This window comes from Tursiops truncatus, chromosome 6 (assembly GCF_011762595.2).
Source record: "Tursiops truncatus isolate mTurTru1 chromosome 6, mTurTru1.mat.Y, whole genome shotgun sequence".
In the NCBI taxonomy this organism is placed as follows: Eukaryota; Metazoa; Chordata; class Mammalia; order Artiodactyla; family Delphinidae; genus Tursiops; species Tursiops truncatus.
The window spans coordinates 60,051,803-60,064,029 of NC_047039.1; the positions used below are offsets into that span (position 1 = coordinate 60,051,803).

The window sequence follows — 12,227 nt, forward strand, 5'->3', positions numbered from 1 at the left end:
CCTCTTTTAAAATATAAATAATTCTGGAAATATTTAAATTATATAGGGGTAATTTGATTTGTAGTATTAATTCCCTTGAAACTTTGTGGGCCTGGAGTAGGAAAAAAGTACAAAAATGGCATGTATCTACCTTCACAAATTTGGTCAGGGATATCTACAGTGAAAAAGCTAATTTTGAATTCTAAGTTTTAAAATAGTAATAATCTATAATTTTCTAAAATATTTAGATAAAAATATATTTGGTCCACTTATGGCAGATAGTCACATGCTTGTAAAAGGGATTGGAGTAAAAGCTTAATGACAGCTTATGGTACATTTTCAAGCTAACTTTCCTACAGTATGGACCCTTCCAGTGTCACAAAAGTCCATCCAGAACCATGACCACCAAAGCCAGCCAGGAAGATTGATCAGAAAGGTGAAATATACTGATGCCAACCATGCATTTTTATTGCTTTCATTGCCCAGCAGTGGCATAAACATTATATCATCATCATTTCTACAAAGATACTGATACTCTTTCTTTAGAACCATCTAGAATCTGACATATTCTTAGAAATAGTCATCATTATCTTTTGAGAGTGTCTGGTTTAGAGAAATGATCAAAAGTCTCTTTAAAGTAAGCCTGATGACTAAGTAATTAAATTAGTTGACATTAAATCTTCTTACTGTCCCACCCTGAACCAGGCCTTAATCCTCAACTTGACTTCAATCTAGGTTTCTCACTTCCTTTTCAGAACCGCATGATTGAAATACATCCAGCTTCGTATGCATGGGCTTGCATATCCATATCTACTGATCTGAGAAGAGTACTCTCGTAAAGGAAAGCCCCTTCATTTCCCTATAGTTCTCTTGAAGACCACTCCTCTCCCATCTCCCTTCCCTCAGATCTTCAACTTGGACAACACAATTTTGACTCTTTTCTTGGTATTGTCCTAAAGGAAGCTATCAAGTGAGAAAGGATGAAAATTTTCAATGCATTCTTTAAAAAATTCTTTTGATATTTTTTCATCACACAGGATGCAAGAGTATGCTGTGTAAACATAGAAGCTATGAAAAAAAGAACTAGGAAGGTAGCTGAAGATGTTACAAGTAACTGTCTCCATCGGGATGTTGAACTGGGAATGGTCTTATAAAACATATAGAAAACAAGAAAATAGATATGTGGGTGCACTGAAGAACAAAATAAATAAGAATATTTTATTAAATTAATGCAGGTGTAAACAGTGACAATCCACTGCAGAACTAGATATCATCTCTGCCTGTATCATTTACAATGAAACACAAGACAAAGGGATAAAGTGCCTTACAAATCCCATACCACAAGAAGGCATTAAGATTTAGGAATGGAGTAAATAGACTTTACGTCTTGCTGAACCAGAATCCTCACTTGTACTTCACACAAACAAAGGATACTGTCACTCAAACAAAGGATACTGTCACTCAAACAAGGGATATTGTGCAAATGAACATGTACAAAAAGATAACAGGAAAAGTTCTATTGGAGATTCTGTTTCTTCAGCCTTGACATGTGGCAAAGCAAAGACGGTCTTCCTTGTCAGTGATCCAGGTAAATGGCCAAGAGGGAAGAAATACTCTGGGACCTCCTGAGAGGGCATCTGAACTTTTGGAAAGCAATGTATTAGGAGGTCTGTGTAGTGGTGAGAACTGGTGGGACTCAAGGGTTCAGGCACAGCTCACAGGCATCACAGGCCTTTTCTGGCACAGATGAAGGTCTAGGGTCAAGGTACTTGACTGGAATTTCCAAAAAGAACATGTAATTTTGCAAGTGCAACATTGAATTCAAGTTTCTTTTTTTTTTTTTTTGCAGTACGCAGGCCTCTCACTGTTGTGGCCTCTCCCGTTGTGGAGCATAGGCTCTGGACGCACAGGCTCAGCGGCCATGGCTCACGGGCCCAGCCGCTCCGCAGCATGTGGGATCTTCCCGGACCGGGGCATGAACCCGCGTCCCCTGCATCGGCAGGCGGACTCTCAACCACTGCGCCACCAGGGAAGCCCCGAATTCAAGTTTATACTCAAGAGAAAACAGAAAAAAAACAAGTTCCAGACATGATTCTGTCATACAGACTTAGCAATAAAGTCATCCTTTAGAGCCAGGTTGACCCCATGTACCCTGGAAAATCCATTTTGAGAAACACATTCTCTCTTTGAGAAACACAAAATAAACCAAATCCAAACACAGTCATAGAGCAAGTACTCGACAAATGCTGGTTGTCTAAATGTAGATGTAGTAACTCTTTAGTATGTACTACATCATATGAAAGATACTAAGAGACTATGGAAAAGATGACCTAGAACAAACAAGACATAGTACCCAGCCACTGGGAACTTCAAATTTGTTCTGTCTACTACATAAGAAATAGTATATTAAATAAAAATAGCAAAGGGCACAGAAGACGCATAATGCATTACTACTTATGTGAAAAAGAGCAAAAACTAAAAATATATACACATTTTACAAACATTTCCACATATGTTCATAGAATATCTTTAGAAGACAAATAAACAAAAGACAAGTGTTGTTGCTTCTGGAAAGGGAAACTAGATGAGTAGGAGGATGGAATAGAGACTTTTTAATGTCTCCTACTGCACTTTTTGAATTTTGAATCATAAAAAAGTATGAATTCAAAATTCAATTGCATTTAAATAAAAAAGAAAACTGCTAGACAATACTAGGCACTATATAAATAAACATCAAATTGCATGGCAAAGGCAAACAAATCAGGGGTAAATATAGTCATAGAAAAGGAATTCAAGAACTGTTTTCCACAGTTTTAAAAAATCTGACATCTCATAAACTAAAATTGCTTTGATTATTAAAATGTTTAAGTATTTTCAACTGTCCAGGAACACACTGGCTGGCTACCCAGAGTGTCCCCTCCTTCGGCAGCATTTCTAGACTTTCCTCCTCATACAAGCATTCTCCTCGAACACCGTATACTATGATAATGCACCATGTTGTAGCAATACATTTTCTTACTGCTGTCCCCATGATACTATGAGCTCCTCGAGGGGAAGTGCTTTATCTTGCTCACATCTGTATACTCTGCCTGGCACAGTGATTAACATGGTAGGGCGCTTCCTAAATGTTCACTGAATGAATGAATTTCTTAAAGTAAAACAGAGCTGTAAATTGTATTCTAAAAGGACAGTGGGTAAAAAAATTTTTTAATTAAAAAAATATTAAAAAGAATGTGTATATGTGTATAACTGAGTTACTTTGCTGTACAGCAAAGATCGGCACAACATTGTAAATCAACTACACCTTAATTAAAAGAAAGAAATAAAAGGACAGTGGGTGACAGTCTCGGATATCTGAGGTCTGCTGTTTATTGTCTTGGGCACGTTATTTTATCTTTGCTCCCTCAGCTGTGAAATGGGTAGAATAGTGCTTGCTACAACACAGCTGCTACAGGAATGAAATGAGATTATGTGTACACATAGTTGTAAAGCTGATACTTAAACGTAACATATTTTGGTAATGTATCTTACTTTGAGGTCTGAGAATAAGATTATCCAAGTCAGTCAAAGTATCAATGGGTTAAATAAGGTAATATCCTATACAAACCAATGGTTTGTTCTCTATGGTTCCTATGTACTGATAGTTATAGAGGATATCAAGCAACTTACAAATACTATATTTTGCTGGACACACACAAGTCATCAAGCAGTAAGTTTGGTCTGGTGACATAATTTTAACTTCTAATACAGCATATCTTCAAAAGAAATCACTCACAACCACACTCACATGACAAGACCCCACAGACTTAAAATAAATAAAAATAACTCATACTTAAGTACTGTTGCAACACTGGGACTCTCAATTACCCAGAAGACAAATCAACACTGAGTGAAGGCAAAGGGCACTTCTGCAGGAACTGATCATTAAATCAGGGAATCTCAACCTGTTTTCCTAGGATGAGTGATGGATAATTTGCATGGAGATTTATCATTCAGAAGTGTCCTTTCTCCTTTTCATATGCATTGATGAGTCTCCCAGTCATTTTGAAGTACCAAGGTTTCCTTCCAGGCTAAGGCTACCTTTTTTACTCCTTCGTCCTTTGTTCTCTTCTTCTTTCCCAGCTTCCATTTTCAGAGCTTGGGCCTTTTAAGTTCTACATCATCTGCAGCCCACTGGCCCATTGCATGCCTCTGGTCATGCCTAGCCCTGACGAACTCAAACCACAGGCTGAGAATCCCTGCTTTAAGATCAGAAGTTTCAACGTCGGATTACGTCTCCTCAAATTGTGTATCTGGAGAGTGAAAATGAGAAACATAAGTTATATTTGCTAGATGATATAATAAACTTGCAATAAGAGAAAGAAGCATATTATATTTATGTCCAATTCCCCTTACATGATAAAGTGTAACCAACCATCCTGGTTTGCCAGGAACTGTCCTGGTTGTGAAACTGAAAGACCCATGTTCTGAGAAAACCCTTAGTCCTGGGCAAACTGGGATGGTTTGTCACCCTAGGATGCTCCAAACAACACTCATTAATTAGCTTTACAACACAAATGAGTGCTATGGACTATATAACGAAACATGCCTGAGCTTGTCCAAGGTAATTAGACTACTTTAAACTTGGGCTCATTGTGAAGTGTGGTTTCTAATTACATTAATAAGAATTAGAAACCTAAATATAACTTTCCTCTTAGTTCAATCATCTGGGTGAGGTCTTTGTGGACTTCTACAAATGTAGACATTTGTTGTGGAATGGATTTAAGTGAACAGGTTAAGAGTAAGGTTCTATAGTCAGGCTAGTGGGCCCCAACGCCTTATTTTTGCCAGATTTGTGTTCTTGGGTAATTTATATTATCTTCTTGACGCTCTGTTTTCTCTACTATAAAATGGGAATAATCCTAGTATTATCCTAGGATAATAAATAAATAAATTCTCTTTGATTTTGTGGAGGGAGGAGATTGAAGTACTGCACATGAAGCAGTACACACAGTGCCTGATACACGTTTTATCTATCTATCTATCTATCTATCTATCTATCTATCTATCCATCCATCCATCCATCTATCTATCACCCATCCACATAAATCACTTCGGTCCCCTGTTGCAGGGAGATGTTAGGATGCAGAGCAATAGAAACCTAACAGAGAGAAGCTGCCTCCTTCCCCCACCTCCGTAAAGAGCCATCCCTCTACTCTCCTTTGCCATCCCTAAATCTCAGACTGTGGGAATAGTTCTTATATCAGAGTTGTGAGGCAAAGAGGAGCTGGCAGTTCCAACAGTCAGCATTCTGTAAAATGAGGGGAGATTATGGCTGATAGCCTTCTCCTTGTTCTTTAACTTTTTGTTTACTTTTCCTTCAACTTCCGATCCCTGCTAATATTCTTACCATTTTGCTGCTTTGAGTTCATATCTCGGGTGCCACATTTTTCCATATCCATCACTTCCACTTGAAAAAAAAATTATTTTTATTTCCATATAACACAACTCTACATCCCACACAGTGACTCAAGTTTAAATCCCAGGTTCCTATGAAACATTTTTAATCCCTTAGGAAATCTGGTAGACTTCCATATTCCAGGAGTCCCAACCCCTGAGGTTAATTCAACAGTTTAATTAATTCAAAATTTTCTAGATTTTATTCAGGAGTATATACTTATATTTTCCATTCTTCCCCCAGAGATGTACCATATTCTGAGATACTTTATTATACGCTGGTTATCTAGTCTATTTCACATGGAAATGCAAGTTGGCCACAGCCACTTCCTTGGACAAATCAAAGCCATCTCAGGTCTTCCTATCACTGAAACTTGATCCTTATACTCTGGCTGTCTCAGTTCTGTTAAGTACTTGTTCATTAGAAGAAGCTGACCTCCACTCCCTCAATTACACCACTTTCCCAGATCCACCCACCTCTTAAGGGGTTGTAGGGAATTTCTCAACGACTATTGGAATTCCCTTCCATTTTCCACTTCCCTATTTGTCATCAGATAACTCTATACACAGATCATCATCAGATCCTTTGGTGTACTTCTCAAAGTACTGGGGAAATGTTCGCTCTGAATCATCTTAAAATGAAAGGAAATTATTTGAATAGCCACGTTTCCCTGAATTTTAATTGCCCCCTTGGGTAAATAGAGAAATGCACACATTAAAATTATTTTAAAATCTATATAACACCCTCAGCCAGAAATCTTGCAAACTACTCTATGGTAAAAGTATCACTGCTCTCCATAAAGAACTATTTTTATTATTTAAAGGTCCCAGAAACCAGCTCAATATAACAGTGCAACTAATGCTTGACAAATTGAACTGAAACCAACAGGCATTTAGCTTTTTCTCTTCTGTAAGTCTGTGGTTATTTGCATGACGGAAAGAAATTGTTTAACACTTGGTCTTCTTCAACCTCCATACACAACCTTTCTCTCACGATCTTCACCCAGCAATCCTGTACAGCTTCACTATAATTGCTATCAAACAGTGGAGTGTCTTTGTGCTACCTTGCAGAGGCAAGTCAGGTTTGCTTGCAGCCATGATCCAATTCTCACCCCCTTGGAAAGGTTACTACAAGTGTTCACTGCCGCCCTTCAATGAAAGTGATACTGCAGAACAGTAACTAAAAACCTACTTTGCATAACTGAAAGTTGGCCCTGGAAGGGAAAGCTAATAGGAAACCATTTGATAAATCACTGTTTCCTGCTGGGGGCACCTCTAGCATTTTGGGTAGAAAAGCTCCCTGTTACATGGGACTGTTCTGCAGATTACAGGAGATTTAGCATCCCTGGCTCTGCCCACTAAGTGCCATTGTGACAACAGTAGCACTCTCATACACTTCTCCTCAACCCCAATGGAGACTATTACAATAAAGGAAATACCATCTCTTTTTAGATAGAAGATGATTGTCAGGGTTACACTAAGGAACAACAGGAGAGCTCCCAGAATCACCAAGTGAGTCCTCTTTTTTGCTGGATCTGGATATGGTTCTGAAAAACAAAACAAAATAAAAAGAAACTAAAGATAAAATCTTCTTTGGAAGGGCAAGAGAATAATCATCTTTGAAGCTTAATTTAGGATAGTATGAGGGTAATTTTCTTAAATACCATAAGTTCCTTTCCAGTGAGTGGCTGGAATGGTGAGATACCTCAGATATGAAAATGGGAGCAGCATGGAAAAGTGGAAGCAGCCCAAGTTTTGGAAAGATGAACCTGGGGTTAAGTTCTGCTGTCACTCACTAGTTTTGAGATCTCCAGTAAGTCCTTTAACCAGCCTAAAAAATGGAAATGCTAATGAAATTTTTGTGAGGCTAATGTTTATAAAGTGCTTTTCACAGGGAGTGGCAACTCAATATTATATGGTAGCCTTGATTATTTCACTTCCTGCATTCCTTAATATAAAAGGTAGCAGCCTACTGCACATGGCAAAGATGGAACATGAAGGCCAACTGGCATTGTCAAAGAGCTCCTGCTTCCCCATATCTGTGGCCATGATTGGGACCATTGTTTGCTATCTTTTCTTTCTCCACAGTTTGAACATCTTGGGACATCTAATCATTGGCACCTCTCACCAACCTGTCTCCAGTCCCATGCAGGAAGAAAAGGGGTCTTATGGCACATGATGCTCAGAGACTGCTAACTCCCACCTCCCACCATTAGCCATGATCCATGACTACCTAGTTCAAGCTTTAAAGCTGTAGTCAGCTTTTCTCTAGTAGCTTGCAGTTTACAGAGCCTGTTAATAACTTTATGAATTAGGTGTGCCATTTTTTATTTTTTAAATCCCCAGGTTACAGATGAGGAAACAGATTCTGAGCAGTTAGGTGAGTTAACCCTAGGTCTTCCCACAAGTAAGTTATCATAAAATAGCTTTTAAATGACAGGAACCTATTATACTAATGCAGCTCCTACCAAAGTGATTCACACCCCAGTAAGAGCATCTCTTTAATTTTCTAAACTTCTTTTGTTCTTTTTGTTCATAGGACCACCCTGGATTCTTTTTTCCTATTGTTTACCTTTTCTATTCAATTTTTTATTTGTTTTCTCTGAAGTACCTAAGCTTTACTTTCAACATCTAGTGGGGGAGAGAGTGGTGAGAAGTGCCTCTGAGAAGCAGACAATATAAACCTCTGGGTTTATATTGGGTTGGCCAAAAAGTTCACTCGCTTTTAAGTAAAAATAAAAGACACATTTTTCATTTTCACGAAGAACTTCATTGAACAACGGATTCACTAACCGAACGAACTTTTTGGCCAAACCAATATTAACATCATGCTCTCAAGCTCGCCTTCTCTAAAGGTCTGAGCCTCTCACTAGACTGTATCCTGCCTTACCCACTTCTATAGGAGAGTGAGATAAAAATAAAATAGTTGATTCTGCGCAAACAAGAGTCTCAAATTATTTTCATACACCGTAGCTCATGTATTCCTATGATGGTATTGCCCAATAGGTTATAACTATATAAGAAAAGTGAAACACACAGAAGTCAAGTTGCTTGCCCAGGGACACACAGCCTTATATCTTACGCACTAAGCAGACTACCTTGGAGGAGGCAGATGGGGAGGAAGGATCTCTCCCGTTTGGAATAAGATAGGAAAGTACATTCCATTTGCTTCCTGCCACAGAAACCCTGGAAAGAAGGAAACAGCTCTGATGTGCTCAGATTTGGATTCCTGAAACTTGGTCTGAGTTGAGTCTTCCTCTCAGGTGCTGCCCTAGATCCCCCAGCCACAAGAGCATGTCCTACATAAAATGAGATTGCCTGTTTTATTATCTACTTCCTGGAGAGTGTTAACTGAGTCCCCAATGCCTGGCACGTACCACATATTCAATAAATATTTGCTGAATGTTTATTAAGTTGCAATATGACTTGGACGAATGGAGGTGAGGAAGTAGGATGCATTTTGTAAATACAGTGTTATTCATTCATTCAACAAACAATGAAAGCTTACAATGAGCAGGCATCAGGCTAGGTACCAAGGGACAGTACTAGGCACATTTTAATTGAGACATTCATAATATTACCTGGGATGACCAATTCAGCTGTACTGTTTTCCTCATGACCTAATCTCCGAAAAATGCAGTAGAAAATCTCGTTAGCTGTTGTGTTGATTCTTAGTGTGCTGGTCACATTGAAAAGCTTCTCCTCCCTCTTGGAACTGGTAATGGTGGTTTTGCCACTCAGGACTCGGTGGTCACTGCTTGTCCAGATGACTTCAGCCTCAGGGTAACCCTCAGCCTGACACATTAGTTCATGTTCAGAGGTGACTGGATCCACAGAAATTGTTTGGTTGATTTTGCGGTATGAAGCTAGGTCATGAGCAAAAAGAAGGCATGGCTTTCACTTAGCACAGAACTAGACATGTGGCTTGGTCTTGTCTACCTTAGAAAGAATACCAGTCCAGGCTGTTCTCAGAGAAATAAGCTTAATTTTCAGATGTTTCAGCAGTGGGGAATGCCTGGTAGTTCTGCCTCAACTCTTCCACTCATACTTGGGCCAAGTTTGGGCTTAAAGGAACAACTACCTTGCTATAAAAAACATATTGCTATTTTTATTGAGCTCAAAGTATTAATAGATGTATAGATTAATTAAAAGGGAATTGTCATCTTTAAACCAGTAGTCTTTCTATCTAAATATAAAATATGTTTGTCCATTTACTCAAGTCTTTATATGTTTCGCAGTAAAGTTTTACAGTTTTTACAAAGGGTCAAATTCTTAAATTTATTATCTCTTTGTTGATGTAAAGCTGTCTTTATAAACATGAACATCTCCAGCTGGTCAGTACTGTTTTCTTAGACTTTATTTAATAAACAGAAAATCTCATTTTGATGGGCCATTCACTTTTCCAATTTTAGGTAAATGATAAGAAATTAGGTATGAAAATAGTATAACGTCATTGTAAAAGTGGATACGTGTTCCCTGCATGATAATTTTTAAAGTTTAAATGCATTTTAAAAAATTTTACAATAGTTTTAGATATACAGAAAAGTTGCAAAGATAGTACAGAGTGCCCACATACCTCTCCCGTTTCCTCTATTGTTACCATCTTACATTACCATGGTACTTTCATCCTAACTAAGGAACCAACATTAGTACAGTACTATTAACTAAACTTTATACTTTGTTCCATTTCACTAGTTTTCCCTAATGTCCTTTTTCTGTTCTAGGATCTCATCTAGAATACCATATTATGATACTTATTTTTTAAACTTTTTATGCTGGTTATTTTAATAAATCATTTAATTATACTCAAGGAAGAAACTTTGATTAAATTTTAGATCGTAAGTTTGGGACCCTTTTAGGATTAAATGTACTAAATATTCTAGTAGATGTACTAAATATTCTAGTAGATTATTTAGTGCATTTACAATGCCTAAGAACTTTTTCATGTTTATTCATGATAAGTATGTTAACATGTTATTATTCTGTTGGCACAATTTTTATTTTACTCCTAATATTTTAGTGTAACCACTAATGGTCCACCTAGAGCCTTAATTCTCCATTCCTTTACTAAAGACACAACAATGGCTTTGTGATATGATATATTCACAGAGATTTAATACAATACAGCCAGGATCAAACAAAACTGAAATAATGATATTATGTTCAATGAAAACATTGGAAATCAACATAATTACAATTTCAAAACATATAAATAATGGTTCTCATGAGTACTTGAATCCTCAACCTTTATCTATTATATTTAAGCATTCTTTTAAAAAGGAATCCACTGATTATACCTCATGAAATAATATTACCATAACAGGTTCTAATTCATACAGCACATAGCTTGATTTTTGGACAATTAAAATTCCAAGCCTAAAATCAGAGTGAATAGTAAACTTTAAGGGTAAAATGTTTGCTTTTTTACCCTTTGATTATTATTTTTAATGGAATAAGAATAAAGAAGAATGTTGTTTCATGCCTGGGCATATGTATAAATGTACTGTACCGTTAACGGCCCAACAAATTAGCGGATTCATTCTACTCACTGATTAAATACCCATTTTATTAGTCTCTCAAGTGGAGCACATGTATTTGGGCTTAATAAGAAAATATTAGAACCTCCACTTATATGTATTTTTATCAAAACAATTAAGAAATAATCTAAGCTTAATGAGATTTACTGATTGACACTGGGCCTCACTTTGTCTTAAAGGAATAGGGGAGTTTTATAACACCTAAGGGAGGACAGTGACTTGTTTGGGATTATTACAGATATTCAGGTTCTCTCATATAATTTCTTTTTAAATATTTATTTATTTAGCTGTGTCGGGTCTTAGTTGTGGCATGCGGGATCTAGTTCCCTGACCAGGGATCAAACCTGGGCCCCCTGCGTTGAGAGTGCAGAGTCTTAGCCAGTGGACCACTAGGGAAGTCTCTCTCATCTAATTTTAACTAAACTAACCTGCTTACAAAATGAACAACTAATTAAAAGGTTTCCCACAAAGAAACTGAGGACTGGATATATTACCAATAAATCAAGCAAAAACCAAAAGGAAATGGCAAGAGTGATACTTCTTACCATGACTTTATGAAGTAAAACAACAAGTACCTAATTGGATCTGACAAGGCATTGGTTAAAAAAACCTTAAGATTGTCAAGACCATCCATTTTTGTTAATGCGAAATTTCACCTAAGATATATTATGCCTTGAAATATTAGCTAACTATAGTGAAGCATCATAATTAGTAAGACTGAAAATATTGTTTATTAAATTTTCATTTCATATTTTTAAAATTTCTATTTTTGTACATTTATAGAATGTGCAATGTATTATGTTGAACCATATGAAATTGGTGATATTCAATTACTTTTGCCTTTAAAAAATGTCAATTTCTGATGATGTAACATATATTAGCACAAGTACATTCTTTATAAACACACACATACATATATTAGTTTAACATGCTTTACTAATGGGGTAGGTAATCGAAAACATTTGCAGACTCCTGGTTTACTAGATCTAGCGTACACATGTTCTAATGCAACTATTACATCCGGACAACGAAAAGCTAACAGTAGTTTTGAAGTCAATATACAACTCAGGGCTTCCCTGGTGGCACAGTGGTTGAGAGTCCGCCTGCCAATGCAGGGGACACGGGTTCGTGCCCCAGTCCGGGAAGATCCCACACGCCATGGAGCGGCTGGGCCCGTGAGCCATGGCCGCTGAGCCTATGCGTCCGGAGACTGTGCTCCGCAATGGGAGAGGCCACAACAGTGAGAGGCCCGCGTACCGCAAAAAAAAAAAAAAT

General features: G+C 37.4%; 1 protein-coding gene across 4 annotated transcripts in view; it reads right to left on the minus strand.

The window, feature by feature from the left end:
* Positions 1-423: 423 nt before the first annotated feature.
* The window catches only part of CD274 (CD274 molecule), a 32,495-nt gene continuing 20,691 nt past the window's right edge, over positions 424-12,227 (minus strand). For 2 of the 4 annotated variants that reach the window (XR_002176322.3, XR_002176321.3), the window contains exons 4-6: positions 8,997-9,281; positions 5,369-6,962; positions 424-4,271 (exon numbers count right to left, since the gene is read on the minus strand). Coding sequence is in view for 2 of the 4 variants with exons in the window: in XM_073806141.1 (XP_073662242.1) it covers positions 4,249-4,271; positions 5,369-5,428; positions 6,855-6,962; positions 8,997-9,281 (476 nt within the window). In the remaining 2 variants the exon portion in view is untranslated. The remainder of the gene's footprint in view (positions 4,272-5,368; positions 6,963-8,996; positions 9,282-12,227) is intronic. The other 2 variants (XM_073806141.1, XM_073806142.1) reach the window with 2 other exon arrangements.